This window comes from Mustela nigripes, chromosome 9 (assembly GCF_022355385.1).
Source record: "Mustela nigripes isolate SB6536 chromosome 9, MUSNIG.SB6536, whole genome shotgun sequence".
Taxonomy (NCBI): domain Eukaryota; kingdom Metazoa; phylum Chordata; class Mammalia; order Carnivora; family Mustelidae; genus Mustela; species Mustela nigripes.
In genome coordinates this window covers 33,626,237-33,640,810 of record NC_081565.1, presented here as the reverse complement: position 1 = coordinate 33,640,810, position 14,574 = coordinate 33,626,237, and the positions used below count along the sequence as shown (strand labels likewise).

The 14,574-nt window shown below is 50.9% G+C and overlaps 1 protein-coding gene and 1 long non-coding RNA gene across 2 annotated transcripts in view; one reads left to right on the top strand and one right to left on the bottom strand.

Annotated features, from left to right (window-relative positions):
• SHB (SH2 domain containing adaptor protein B) overlaps positions 1-14,574 on the bottom strand; it is a 142,074-nt gene that overhangs the window by 81,693 nt on the left and 45,807 nt on the right. Inside the window, exon 2 of the mRNA XM_059411254.1 lies at positions 9,574-9,694. Coding sequence (XP_059267237.1) covers positions 9,574-9,694 — 121 coding nt within the window. The remainder of the gene's footprint in view (positions 1-9,573; positions 9,695-14,574) is intronic.
• Positions 2,940-4,186, top strand: LOC132025083 (uncharacterized). The gene is made up of 3 exons (XR_009406410.1): positions 2,940-3,110; positions 3,367-3,452; positions 3,894-4,186. It is a non-coding gene; the product is annotated as an uncharacterized LOC132025083 (long non-coding RNA).

Sequence of the window (14,574 nt, the reverse complement as noted above, 5' to 3'; positions counted from 1 at the left end):
CCCTGGCGTAATCTACACAAAAGGTGCCCTTAAATACAGCTCTCTGTCATCTCTGTAAGCTTCCAGAAAGCCAGCCTGAGCCCGAGTTAGAGGAGGGTACTAATTAATTAGTCAAATAATAGGGTGTGGGGCAAATCACTGAATCTCCTTCCTTAGATTTCTGGAGGGACAGGAACTGGGGCCCGTGGTCTCCTTGGAAGGCCCTTGCCAACCAGCTCCTCTCTCCAGGCCACTGAAGACACTTCGGGGCCCCCCTGTGACTTAACTCCAGAGCCTCTTGAACACCCGAATGCAAAAGGACCCACATCTGAATGCACTGACCTCTCCCCCAGGACTGTCCTCCCCCTTCTGGTGTAACCAACTCTCTTACCACGCACCAGGATCCCGGCCCCTCCCTTACCCATGGCACCCCAATGGCTGGCAAGCTCTTTCACCCCACCCTTGGCCTAGATGACGGTTGTAGCCACACAACCACAGAACCAGTCCCTCTGCCTCTTGTTACTCTCGGCTCTAATCCGTCCTACGCACCCAGAGAGGCACGACTTCCTGAACAACTTCCTAACATTACACCTCTGCTCAGGAACGGGCAGTGCTTCCCCCCGGCCTCCACAGTCTATCTCCACATGGGGTGCTGCAGGGTGGCTGAAGGGTGCCAGGAGCTTGGCTGCCGACCCACACAAGTCTCCCTGAATCCATTTCTGGACAGGCAGCGCCAAGAGTTTCTAGGTCTTCAGATCTTTTAATGTCTCTCTGGGATTCTGAAAGGCAAAGGCCAGGGGTAGGGAGGTAAGCAAGCTCCTCCTTTTCAGGTGCTTTCTCCTTTTTTTTTCCTTCCTGTGGGAGAATGCTGGCTTCTTTCTGAACTTCCAGGAAAGAAAGAGGGGTTATGGGCTTACTTTCCTGAGGGTCTGGGTCCTCACTGCCAAGTGCCCAGGAGGATATCAGGGGCCCTCACACCTATAAGGGTGGGTGTCAGCAGCACAGGGCTATGCTCATTGCTCTGGAAAAGTCCATGGCAACCCCAAGAGTCTTGGCCTAAACCAAAGTAAGAGAAGAATATAGTTGCCAGCCACTGGACCAAGGCAGAGCCCCTCATCCCCCACAGACAGTATGGAGATCATTCTACCTCCTGAAGGTGGCCAGGGCCCTGGGGACAATCTTCGCTCTGCTTCCGACTCTGAGCAAGCCTCTAACTTCTAGGTCTCAGTGACCTAGAGATACTGTGACCAGGGGCAGCGGTGGCTTAGATACAGACCTTCCCATACCAGCATTTCCAGAAATGAGTTTATGGGAATTACAATTTGGTAACACATCCCCCTTGATCCTCAAGTGTACGCTTCATGAGAACAGGGACTCTGTTTTGTTCACAACCCCCAGAACACAGAACATGTACCCAGAAGCACAGAGCAGATGCCCCCCAACACCCCCTGGTGATTCAATGCATCAAACCTTGTTCACTGAGGGCCTAGGACTTCCGGCAAGTGGTTCTTGGCAAAATGGAAAAAGCTGTTTACAGCGAGTAGTTGTTTACCATTTGCTTCCTTTTCTTTTATTTATTCTCCATATGGACTTTTACTCATACAGTCAGTAATTCTGATGGTTAACATTTGCTGAGCCCAGAGGAGAGGTGAAGATGGGTGAGACCCAGTCCCTTCTTTCAAGGAGTTCTCAGCCCAGAGTGGGAAGCAGGGAGAAGAGGCATCACCAGACACCCCCTGCACCCCCCAGCATGGAGACAGAACTGGTCTCTAAGAGCAGGGCACAAGGGTCTGCTGCCTGATTCCCACCTACAGGCCAAATCAGCTGCTTTGCCAAGTCCCCACCCATGTAGCAACTGGTTAAACGCAGACTTTCCAGATCTGGCAATTTTCAGAGGAGGATGGGAAGGTCTCTGGGATGCTGAGGGGTTCCCAGCAGGTCTGGACGCCAGCCCTGGGTCCCTGGAATTAATTAACACACTCATGCATCCAACAGCCACTTCCTGAGCACCAACTTTGTGCCAGGTACTACTTTAGGTCCCGAAGTTCCAGCAGGGCACAAAGTTTTGTCCTTGTAAAACCCACATCTTAGTGATAGAGAGACATAAACAAGAGAAAGGCTAAGTAAATACAGAATGTGATCAATAGCGACCAGGGCTAAGGAACAAAATCAAACAGGGAAAGGGGGTGGAAGTCTTGAGGATGGGTTGAAATTTAGGACAAGTGGCCAAGAAAGGCCTTATTGGAAAGGCTATTTTGAGTCAAGACCTTAAGTGTGGCATTGCTCAATGCCACTCTCTCCATGCGGTCTACAATGGTCTTCAGGAAACAGCGTCACCCCTTCCTCTGTCTCTCACCAGGGACACTCCACTTTGCTTGTTTTATACTACAGATATCAGTCCTTGTCAAACTTCTCCACATGACGGGGGCACCAGGGACCAATGTCTGGCACACAGCAGGTGTGCTTTCAATGACTGTCAGCTTTCTGAAGCCTGTACCAGTCCTGTTGCCAACTTTCCTAAAAAGGTGGACAAGCTGAGTGTGCATGCTGTAGGGGGAAGGGAGGTGTGGAGGTGGATCAAAGGGAGATGTGTGTGTGGAGTGAGAGAATAGGAAAGGGGCTGCCAGAGTGGGCCCAGTGGTCACCATGGAAAACCAGGCTTCAGGGTCCTCACTCCCCTGCTCTCAGTCCCCACTCCCCGCTCCCCACTGGGGAGCTCAGCAGGTGAGCACCACTGGGCTGGGTGTGTGAGCCCTGCTGTTTCTCAAGAACAGGAAAGTCATCAGGTGACTAATACAAAATCTATTTACACTTGATTATCTCCTTCCTGTCCGGTAGGTAAGTCATTCTGGTAAATGATAGACCAGCTAGGGAACTCTGCACAATCCATGACAACCCAGGCAAGAGGGTGGAAGGGCAGGTTTCAAAACATTTCAAAACAAGGCCCAGGAGCCCCAGGTTGGAAGCTGGGAGACCCATTCTGCAGCTTGCTGATATATGACCTTGACTAGCTCTCGAGCTTCTCTGTGGGCCTCAAGCAGGAAAAGGATTCTGGGCGGAAAGGGCTGCTCTTCAAAGACAGTTCTATCCTGACCCCTCCCAGCTCAGGGAGAGCTCCTGTGACCCCCAGGGTAGGCTGTAGCTTGACACAGCATGGGGAGAGGGCAGAAGGACGGGGAATGGGGCAGGGGCGGGTGGGAAGGGCCTGCAGAGGATGAAGGGCAGGTGCGTGGGAGGGGAGTGATGACTTGGGGAGCAGAGCTGTGTAGAGCAAACAAGGCAAGAGACAAGTGCATGGACATTCTGGGAGCAGAGTCCACAGGTACTGCAGAGCTAGGAAGGGCCTGGACTCAGGGGCCCAGACAAAAAGGCCCTTTACTTTCACAGCTAGCAGGAGGACAGAGAGAACAGTGCTGCCTGGAACCAGGGGGGCAGAGATGACATCACACACAGGAGGAAGGTGGAACTGTCAGGTAGGGTAGCCCGAATCAGCCTCTTTGACACCTAGTCTAAACCCCAAAGACCACTTCTCTGTGGAGTGTTTGCTGCTCTTTCAGGGTACTGACCTGTAGCTCTCAGCCCTGTCTGTCCTGAAAGCAGAGAGGACAGTATGCATGCTCCTGGGAGGGTGCTAGGGCCAGCTCTCTCTCGCATCCACTGGTGCCACGTGGAAGTAATGGGGGTGGGTTGGGAGGACATACGGTTCTGATCAGGATGGAGAAGCCCAATCTGACCCCAGAACCAAGGAAACTAAAGGTTTGTAAAGGCCCTCATGGAACCCAGGGAAGAAGGCAAAATCTGATTTTCCAGAGGAGGTGGTGGGGGCCCAGAGAGCGGAAGCAACCTGCCTCAGGCCACACAGCAGACCAGGGCAAAGGCAGACCCCATTGCTGGCCCCCTTCCTCCTGAACCAGGTCACAGCGAGTACAGAGACTTGAACATCATACATACCCCCGTTCTCAAAAAGCAAGCTGCCATTAGATGAGGCTTACCCAAGGATGAAAAGATACAGAAGGCTATCCTCACCTTGCCTTTCAAAGTCCTGACTGGCTTTACCTGGATGTACCTGCTAACACGTGGGAGAAGAAAAGGCAGCAGGCAAGTTGTGAGCAAGGCAAATGCCCTTCTCAGGGCAGCAGGGTTCTGTATGAAATGGCTTTCTTTTAAATTCCTCTTATTATGCTATAAAGTTGATTTAATAATAAAAACAAGCTATAGACTTTTTAATGCATAACTGCCTATAATAATAAAAATTATGGGAAAATGCTTGCAATTAATGTTTATGTGATTCATCCTATCAAATGATACTTTGCACAATTTTATAAAGGATGTTGGGGTGGGGAATCATACCTAAAAAGGGGGGCCTAAGTGAGTGTACAATTTCCAGTTATTTCTGCAGACCCTCTGGGAGTACAGGACAGACGTGCGTGTTTTAGGTGTAGCGGAGAGCGCTACTTCTGCCACTTACTTAACCTTCCTGAGACTCAGTAGACTTGTCTGTGAAATGGGGATGCCAGAAGTACCTCTACCTTACATACTCCTTATGAGGATTAAATGAGCTAATCACGGTTGAGTCCTTGGAGCACTGCCTGGCACCCAGACCTTCCAGACAAATGAGTGACCACCATCTCAGTCGCCACCATTGCCCTGGGTCCCTCTGAGAATGCCTGGGCTGAAGGCCTGGGCAGAAAGGGTCCCGGTTGGAGAAATACTCTGTGCCTCTAGATCAACGAAGGCCTCATGATCCAATCGGTCTTTACAAGCTGTTGCCCCATGTGCTTTTCCTATCATTATCGTATCAAAAGCCTTATTTCCTGCCTCTCCTCTCCAGCAGAACCCATGCCTCCATGCCTTTGTTCCTGCCCTTCCCTCTGCCTGGGTTGCCAGACCTGGCTCTCATCACTACCACCTACCACCCCTCACTTCCCACCTCACGTGGACGGCCCAAACTGGAAGCTGCTGTCCCTCCTCCAGGCTCCTGAAGATTTACCCACTCATCTCTGTGCACCCATCGCTGATCACCTGGGTGCATGCCTGTCTCCCTGCTTCATGGAGATTCCTGGAGGTGGTGGCAGTATCTGACTAGGTACATGGTCAAGTCTCCGGCACAAGGGGTGGGGCAAGGGCTCCAGGACCGAACGCACTACAGAGGGCCTGAGGACCACCTGATTCACTGTCCTGCTGGTTTGGCCACCTACCACCAGGTGGGCAGGGGCCCCTACAGAGAACGGCCAGAGAACTCGACAGCATGAACACCAAGTGAAGGCCCAAGTTCAGCCCTCTGCTCCCCAGTGACAATCTCACACATGCGAAGCTGTTCTTCCACCAAGACACGCATCAGTGTTGCATGCCCTATTTTACAGTGAGGACACTGTGGCCCTCGAGGGGTTAAGCCTAAGTCAGCCTGACTGGGAGCCCAGAGCCCTTCTTACTGAATCAGCAGGCTCCAAGCACCTGCAGCCCCCAGCTGGGATTAAGACTCAGGGAAGAGGGTAAGAGCTAAAGGGCTGTAAGGTAGGGTTTCGGAGGGAGGGTTGGCCTGGGGACACCAAAGACCCTGGAGCAGGAAGGAAACCAATAAGTCCCCTGATTCTTTCACTTCAAAGGACACAGGAGGAACCTAAGGCCCAGGTGGCATGGAAAAGGCCAAGGCCAGAACGGGGCCTCAAGGGAGGGGCCAAGCAGGATGAAAAGGGGAACTAGGGCGGAGCAGCAAGCACAAGCCAGGCGGGCCTGGGAAGGGAAGCTGCCAGTCCCAGCCTGACCCTCCCCTGTTCAGAGCTGGTCTCAGGTGCTCCCTTTGTGGAACTGGTCTCAGATGTCTAATGATGACGCAGCACACAGTGACTCAAGACATCTTGCAGCTCAGGGCTGACACAGACTTCAGAAGTGGCTTGAGCCAACCACCCATGTGTAACATTAACTACCTCTGTCACCTCCTAATGTGGGCTGTGTTGCCTCAGCTTGGACACCTCTAGGGATGGGCAATGCACAGCTTCCTGGTTAGCTTCATATTTAATCAGTGGGGTTAAAAAACATCTCAAAAAGATTATGACTTTTTTGAGCTGCAGTTTCTCTACGTATAAAATGGAAAGCTTGCCCAGGGTTGCAGGCTTCTTCACTGGGTTCCACAGAGCCCCAGAGTTTTCAGGAGCTACTCTGAAGCTACTTTTGGGATGAGAGAGGCAGTGGGGGCAGTGATCGAGGTCCAGGCAATCCATGGGCATCTGGGTTATGAAGTTCTGTGGAGAGCAGCACCTCCATCGGGGAGCCAGAATCTAATTTCTGTGGGTGACACAAACAGGAGCCTGTGGAGAGGGAAACTGAGGGAGACAGAGGGAAGAGGTGAGAGGAGCCCCTGGGAAAACAGGCACGCATCTCTCCATTTTCCTTTGTAGCCACAGCCTATGGGGCTGGGCTGAGTTCCCTGCTCACAAAAGCATGCCTCCCCAAAGCATTCCCCCCATCCCCCACCTGCTGCAATGGAACCGAGAACAAAACCTCATCAATTAATCACAGACCACCCTGGGCAGGCCAAGGGTTCTGAAAATCAAGCTGGGCACCCAAGGGCTCGATGCTGAAACAAGGCCTTGGCAATCAGCCCCACAAATCAATACCCAGCTGGGTTGCCTTGGGCTACTTACTTAACTTCTCTGTACCTCATGTTCTGCATCAGTAAAACGGCACTACACTTCAGAGGCTGACAGTGAGAATCCAACAAGTATTCACATCAAGTGTTTCCAACGGGTACGAGAGCCCAGCAGCCGCCCCCACCACTGTTGCTGCCATTACTGACGCACCATGCCACACTCGGGGGAGAAACAGAGGCACGAACTATGCTGCCCAAGGTCACACAGCCAGTTGGAAGACCACAGAAGCTAGAACTATGACCATTGCCTGCTCTAAGGCTACTGCTTTGCAAGGGGAACTGAGGCCTTGGTCCATTCAGGTTCCAAATGGCCATCTCAGATCTGCTTGACTCCAGCCTGGGACACAGAGGCTGCCATCTCGGACAGAGAGGAAACACTCTTCCCAGCAGGGTTATTCTTATCTAGAAGTTGCACGCAGACGTAAATGTTACGGCATCAAATAAAGGTCACCCTAATGATGGAACATAACTTGTGCTGTGCCACCCCCGTGCTTCACCGCCCCCTTTCTCCCCAAGGACCTTCATGTCAGCTCAGTGAGCTGCTTCTTGGAACATTTACATGATGCCGGCTCACCCCAGTCCCCCAGCCCCACCATCAGTCACCGCAGTGACGTTACACACAAAGAATTTTGAGTCAAAGGGAGGTGCAGTGAGGTCGTTACAGCCAGAAAACGTCCTGTTTAACCATCTATTTCCTTAGAAACAGAAAATGTGAGTAAATTTAGGCATTGCCTCTAAGCTAGGAAGAAAGGCCAGAACAGCGAACATAAGGAGGCCTCTTCGGAGACAGAACGCAGGAGATCTTAACAGATTTCTAATTAAATCAATCTGCCCCGTCTTGGATCCAGCCGCTGTGGGTATGTCTCATTAAAAAGCCGAAGTCCCCCAGGACAGTTCTATCCAGCTAAGTGGCTACTCAGCCACTCAAACTGAGGTCCATGGCAGTGCCCAGGAGGAACCGGCTGTATTACCAAGTTGCCAGGCAATGTCCACGAAATCCGGGGTCCCAGAGGTCCCCCTCCCGCTGGTCCCACGTTCTACAGATACAGTTCTGAGCCCCTCACTTCTGCTTGTGTGACCCCAGAGAAGTGACTTGTCCTGTTTCTTTCACATGGAAAATGAGAAACCACCTCCTTTGCAGGGACACAGTGAGGCTTAAAAGTATGTGTGTTCAAGGGCCCAGTACAGAGCCTGGAACCTGGTAAAGGCTCCAGCCTCAGACGGCCCCTGCCATTTCCCCGTGTCAAGCACAAATACATGCTTCCTCTGGTATTCTAGCCCCTAGACCGCCCTACCATGAATAGTCTGTACTTGCAATTCTGCCACCAACTTACTATGTATCTTCAGGTGAGTGTCTCTCCCTCTGTACACTCAGTTTCCCCATCTGTCACACAAGGCTGTTGGGTTCAAATGACCTTGAAGATCCTTTGCTGCCAAATGTCTGAATGTGCCAGAGGGCCCCAAAGGCATTCCTGTAACCACTACTCCGTTAACCCCAGACCAATGCCTGCCAAATGCAAGAGTGGCTGAAGCGGGGCCCCGGGCTGGCACCCCCCACAGTGCTCCCACAGAGCTGAAGCTTCACCAAGCCCAGCGGAGGCGAGGGGATGTGGCTGAGGGAGTGGGTGTCATTACACTCCTGAGGTGAAGAACACTGCACCAGCAGACTTGCTTCCCTATGCCACCAGAGAAGAGCAGACCCCAGTTCCTAGCTCTCCCCCTCCACTGGACCCAGCTCCAGTTCTCTGCCTCTTGCTGCCCACAGAGACCGCTCTGCCAGGAGAAATCAGGAAAGAGCAGGAGGCCCTGCAGAAGTCTGGCCTAATCGCTCCCTACCTCAGCCCCTTACCAAGTGGCCAAGCACTCTGGAGGCCACACTGGTGCCCAGACAGTCAGTCTCCAGGAACAGGAGAGCACAAGGCACAGTCTGAATGCGTACCCACATCCTTCAGCAACTGTCCTTTGAGGTCTCTGCAGCCCCATGAGCTAGCACTTACACAGGCCCCGCATACACTAAGGGCTCAGTCAATGTTGCTTCTTTTCTTCTTCTAATTCAAGCGGAATCAAGAGGATGTGCTTAAAGACACGAACACCAAGAGAACAGTAAGAGAGCTACAGGAATCCCAAATCCAAAGACACAAAGGGCACCGATTCTCCAGGCCTCAAAACTCAAGAGTGGCTCTCAACCTGTTCCTGGCCACCTTCCTGCATCCTAGGCCCACATGGTGCCCCAGTTCATGTTCCTGCCTTGTGTGTGGTCAGAGGGGAGCAACCCACATGACCATTCTTCTGTCTCTGGACTGTTCTCCTGAGCCAGGAGGACCCACATGGGTGGTTTCTCGCCACAGCTCTACTCATGCCCGGGGTCTGTCTGAGATGGCAGATAACCTAATAACCATTCCCTCCTTAAAGATGCGTCAGGCATCGTCCTGATGAAAGCAGACCCTCAGGATACCACATGCACGGCCACTTTCTTCTGGGTCCCATACAATTGCTTGGACAAGGTTTTGTCTTCAGGGGCCACATGCCAAAGAGTTCCTGGTATGGGGTGAGGGATAACTCTGTTCCCAGTAATCTAACCCACCTCCTTCTACGACTGGATACTGAAAGCAAGGTGACCCCGCACACTTCTTTTATTGCCCTGGCTGCCAGGAAGCTCCAGGGAAGTTTTCTATCTCAGATGCATGTTTTTCTTCAGTAGAAATTCCCCATGTATTGGGGGGGTGGGGGGGGTGACTTCATTAACTATACTTGTTACAGTGTACATGGACTTCCAGGTGCTTCCAGGTACTTCCAGGAAGAAGTACCAGGAAGGTGAAACGTGAACTGGTGAACTGGGGTGAAGATTCAACATAGCACTGCTCTCCAAGCACCACCAACCTTCCTCTGTTGAGCTTGGCTGGGGACCACCCAGAAGTGTCCCCGCTGCCAGCAGCTCTGCTTACCTGTCATGATCCTCTGGGCCTCGTAGGGCTCCATGTAACCAGCACTCTCTCCCTTTCCTGCTTTGCTCTTGAGATCATTCTTGGCATCAAATGGATCCGAATAGTCATCAGCGATGGTTACCTGCAAGGAGCAAGATGGCAGGAGTGTGAGTCCACCTCTGGCTTTCTGCTTCAGTTCTATTAACAGCCAGGCTTTGCTCTAACAAACACAAACAGAGCCTGCATCATACCAGCAAGGAGCAGGGGCTGGAGCCAGGACACAGAGCTGGTGCCCATCCTCGAGGAGCTCCCATTCTCGTAAGGGTAACAAAGAGACCCACACCGGCGGAGCTCCGTGCCTCTGCGCCTGTGCCTGCAGCCTGCCTGCTCCAGGCACAGCCCCGTGAGAACAGAGGGCACTGGGTAGAGAAGCACAAAAGCAAGAACCTGGAGGGTGTCTTCAGGGAATGTGAGTTGCTCAATTTAATGGAATGGAAATGGAGCAAAGTTGGAAAGGAGATAGCAGAAAGCCTAGAGATGCTGACAGGCTCCTGGTGCTGGCTGAGGCCTAGAAGAGCCTGTCTAGAGATAATTATGCTCAGCGTTCCATCTTCCCCGAATCTGGAACACAAGCATGCCTTGGGTAATCAGACAACAATTTGGTGAGATCAACGCACTGCAAACATGACCATGGCCCCAGGCAGAGCTAGTGAAAACACAAAAGCAGCTCAGGGAAGGATAGACTGCCATGGCCAGAAAGGGGCTGGTAAGGAATACACTGGAAGACTCTTCCATAACAGAAGGGAAACTGAGGTCCAGAGAGAGAAATAGCTTGACTAAGATCTTCAGCCAGATCCTCTGCCTCCCAGCGCCATTCTCTTGGCCTCCTCACTTGTCCACATTTGAAGATTTTTTTTTTTTTTTAATTTGACAGACAGAGATCACAAGTAGGTAGAGAGGCAGGCAGAGACAGAGGGGGGGGGGGCAGGCTCCCCGCCGAGCAGAGAGCCTGACTCGGGGCTCGATCCCAGAACCCTGGGATCACAACCTGAGCCAAAGGCAGAGGCTTTAAGCCACTGAGTCACCCAGGCACCCCTTGACCACATTTAAGAAAACAGCAAAGTCCCACCACAAATAGACAGTCACCTTGGAGTTGGCAATCAGGGCAGGGAGGGGAGTCCTAGGAGGATGCCAGTATCTGAGATTTGAACGTGGAAGAGACAAAGTTCCACAGTTTCCTTGGAGGAGGATAAAAATTCTTGAGCTAAGAGTAAATACAGCAGTTTTTCCTTCCATTTCTTACTTCCTAAGCTTCATGAGGGGCACACTTACCAGTGGGGAAAGGACAGGAACCCATCCAACCCATTTTCTGTCACAGCACCTAACTCCACCACAAACTGGTTATGACCTCTGTTGAGTTCTTGGCCTCTCCGGTCACATCTGGCAAAGGGCAAGCCCTCAGCATCCCAGCCAGGGCCACCCAGCTGCCTCTCTTGGGAGGGAATAGGTTAGCATTTCTCTCAACCCTTGGGGTTACATGAATTGTTATTTAAATTGTGGGTTTAATTAGAAACCACAGGAGCCTCCTCTCTCTCCCAGCTCCTGGAATGTAAGGCATTTGAGGGGCCTATAAACCCAGGGGAAGGGAAAATCTCTCTTTGTAAGCCTGGTAAATGGCAGCTTGTGGCAGCAGCCCTGGCAGGGTGAGCGAGTGACCTTCAGCTGCCAGGAATGTGATCCCTGTGGAGGGACAGCGGGCAGCAGCCCCGTCACTGGAGTGTGGTGGGGGCTGACGGGAGGCGTGGCACACAGCAGCCACTGCTCCCCAAATGAGAGCGAAGCTTATCAGTGAATGACCCAGGGCCAGAGCGCCTGCCATCTGAGCACGTGTGACCCTGCCACTGCTTCCTCACGGCTGTGGGTCAGGCTTGGAGTCCCAGCGGGGACACTTCCAGATGCTGACATTGTCATCATGGCCTTTCTGAGACTCACTGAGCTCAAATGACACCAGGCAGGGGGAAAGACAGGGCCTGGCGGAGCACTGCGTCTGGCGATGTCTTTCATTTGATATTTCTACTCCACCATTTGCAGGATACATTAGGGAGAAAATTATACATGCGAACCACTGTCAAACAAGACAGTTCGGAGGCTGATCTGTTCTAGGGTTTTGTGTCTGAGAGTTCAAGGGACCAGAAGTCCAAACGGAGAAAACAATGAGCCCAGTGGAGAGGACAACTACTCTCATTTCTCTCACTCTGGCCTTGCTTACTGTCGCTTTTCAACACGAACGTCCTCTGTCTACTCTAGAAAGGGAGCAAATATTTCTCCAAGAAAAGCAAATCATTGTGGGGGGGGGGGGTAGCTAAGGAAGGGGAGGACAAGAGGAGTGGGCTGCAGTCTCCATAATCTAGAAATCAACATTTTGGCTCCTCTAGGAAGTGCTCTATAATTTGCAAACAGGGAAAACTTGCAGGATATAAACCAAATCTTTGTTCACCCTGGGATAGGAGCTCTGGGAGGCCTTCGGTTCAGCAGACACTATCTTTATTTTCTAATTAAAACGAGATCTGAGCTCAGGTTGTCAAGGGGGCCCCCCAGCTGCCTGCCCTGCTTACTTCCGTTTCAGTAAGAATTTACAAATCCTAAAACCAGGAAAAGCCCCTGGTCCCTGCTGACATATGGTTCCAGTTATACCTGCTGACAGTTGAAAATCCTTCCATTAAAAAAAAAAAAAAAAAAAAAAAAGTTTATAATTCTGTTAGTTTAAGAAGCAAATCGTAACGTTCCTAAAACATATATTTAATCAATTTGCTTTCCAACTTCAAAGTGAGGTTGGTGGAGGGGAGGGAATTTGAGGTTTGAGCAACCTGAAACTTGACAAACACTCACTGAGCTGCCTGACCTTTCACAAAATCACGTCCTGGTTTTTGGAGTAAAAGTTTAACCAGGTGCTAGGAGAGCTGAGCAGGCAGTTCACCAGAGTGCTGAGTGGCTTGCCACAGGCCCCGGCCATCGGCACTGGGCAGTGTGACCACTGTCCAAGCAGCCCAGGACCCACTGCCCTTCAGGAGGGCTGGCAGGGGAGCCCTGCAGATAAGATAAGCGGAGGCTGCAGATTTTCTCAGTATTTCCCCAGATGTGGGCTTGGATTCCTGCTGGGGCTGACTCTGCTCTACTTTAAAATGCCCTCAAATCTAATTGAACAATTCAACCAAAAGGGAGCCAGTTGGGACCTCTCTGGGCGTCAGGCCACATGGGCACATGAGAAGCTTTCCTTGATTTCAAACTTGGATTGGCAAAGACCTGACAGGCATCAGACCTCACGTGGCCTGCTCACGGTCCCACAGGGCAGGCACAGAGCTGAGGGGTGGGGGGGTCCCAGCCCACTGGTCTCACCACTCCACTGTGGAGCTGGGCAGCAGCAGAAAAGTCAGAGCCTAGCAAACCTAAAGGCCACGTTCGCTTTCTTGGCTTCCTGCGATGTGTGCACTGGTCCATTTCCAAAAGAGGAGGAGAGTTATGGCTAAACCTTAGACAAGGCTTGTCTTGCTTTCAAATAAAACTGGAGACCTTGGGTCAGCCCAGTGCCCCCAAAGGACTTTCACAGGCTTATAAAGCTGTGAAACTGGGAGTCCTTAGAGACCTGCTCCACTCTCGTTTTGTTACCGCCCACTGCGGCCCAGAGGGTTCTAGACTACCATGTCTGCTGCCTTTGTGGCAAGGCTCTGTGAGCTAGCCGCAGACTGGGAGTCAGCTCCACAAGCCTCCTTTCTGGTTTGTACACACTAGTTTGTGAAACTGGTCCCTCCCTCCCAGTAGTATGAGGCCTAGGTGTTTTTTTATCTTGGGAATGTAGTTCTGTGATAGGAAGTAGCCTTCCTGTTCACGCCCAAAGGGAAGCCCTACAGGAAGATGGGTGTTGCCATTTGTCACACGTGGCCATAGGCTTCTGTGAGCCAGCTGCACCTATGGGGAGAACAGGGTCCTCTCCACATGCTCTCAGTGGGAAGGTAAACTGGCAGAGCCGCTCTGAATGACAGCTTATGGCAAAATCCATGAAAATCCGAAAACGCACATGGATTGACCCAGCAATTTCACTTCTCAGTATTTATTCCCAAATCTGCAAAAGGAGACGGGCAAGAATGCTCAGTGGAGCACATAATAATGAGAAACTAAGTACCTGCTATATCCATCAGTAGGGGACCTGCTAAATAAAACTGCGCTGGCTCGGCACTATGAAATATCACACAGCAGATTAAAAAAGAAGCAGTTGCTCTATAAGCACTCACATAGATCTCCACGACATAGCTCTGAATGGGGGGAAAAAAAAGCAGGTTGTGGAATGATAAATACAACAATACCTATTTATAAAAAATAAAACAGAAATCTTTTTTTAATGTAAAGAAGAGGTTTAGGGACACAGAATTTTATTTTTAAAAACTTTTTAAAATTTAAGGTTTTATTTTTTTTTAAGTCATCTCTACACCCAACGTGGGGCTTGAACCCAAAACCCCAAGAGACCAAGAGCTACATGACTGAGCAAGCCAGGAATCCCTAAGGAGATATAAGCTAAACAGAGACCTCCTTTGGGAGGAGGGAAGGACTGAAATGGGGTGGTTAGAGGAAATCAAAGGAGACTCATCTATAATGTTAACACATTTTTTCAAATACAGAAAACTTATTAATGTATTACATGCAAAGCTAAACTTAAAAAAAAAAAAAAGCATTCTTCCTCATAGGCTATTATCAGTATAGTACATAAACTATTTCCCAAACTTGCCTGAAGATAGGAATGGCCTGGAATGCTTGGTAAAAAAAAAAAAAACAAAAAAAAAAAAACAGATTCCTAGCCCCAATAATCTGTGTATTTAATAAGTAACCCAGGTGAGAAGCTCTAAGTGAGAGCCAGCACCCTCCCCCACCAGCCTAAAGCTAAGCCTCCAGATACCACTCTGGAATTTCACTTTCCCCAGGTATTTCTCAGCCGAGTTCATTAAACTGAGGCAAGAAGTCGATGTTAAA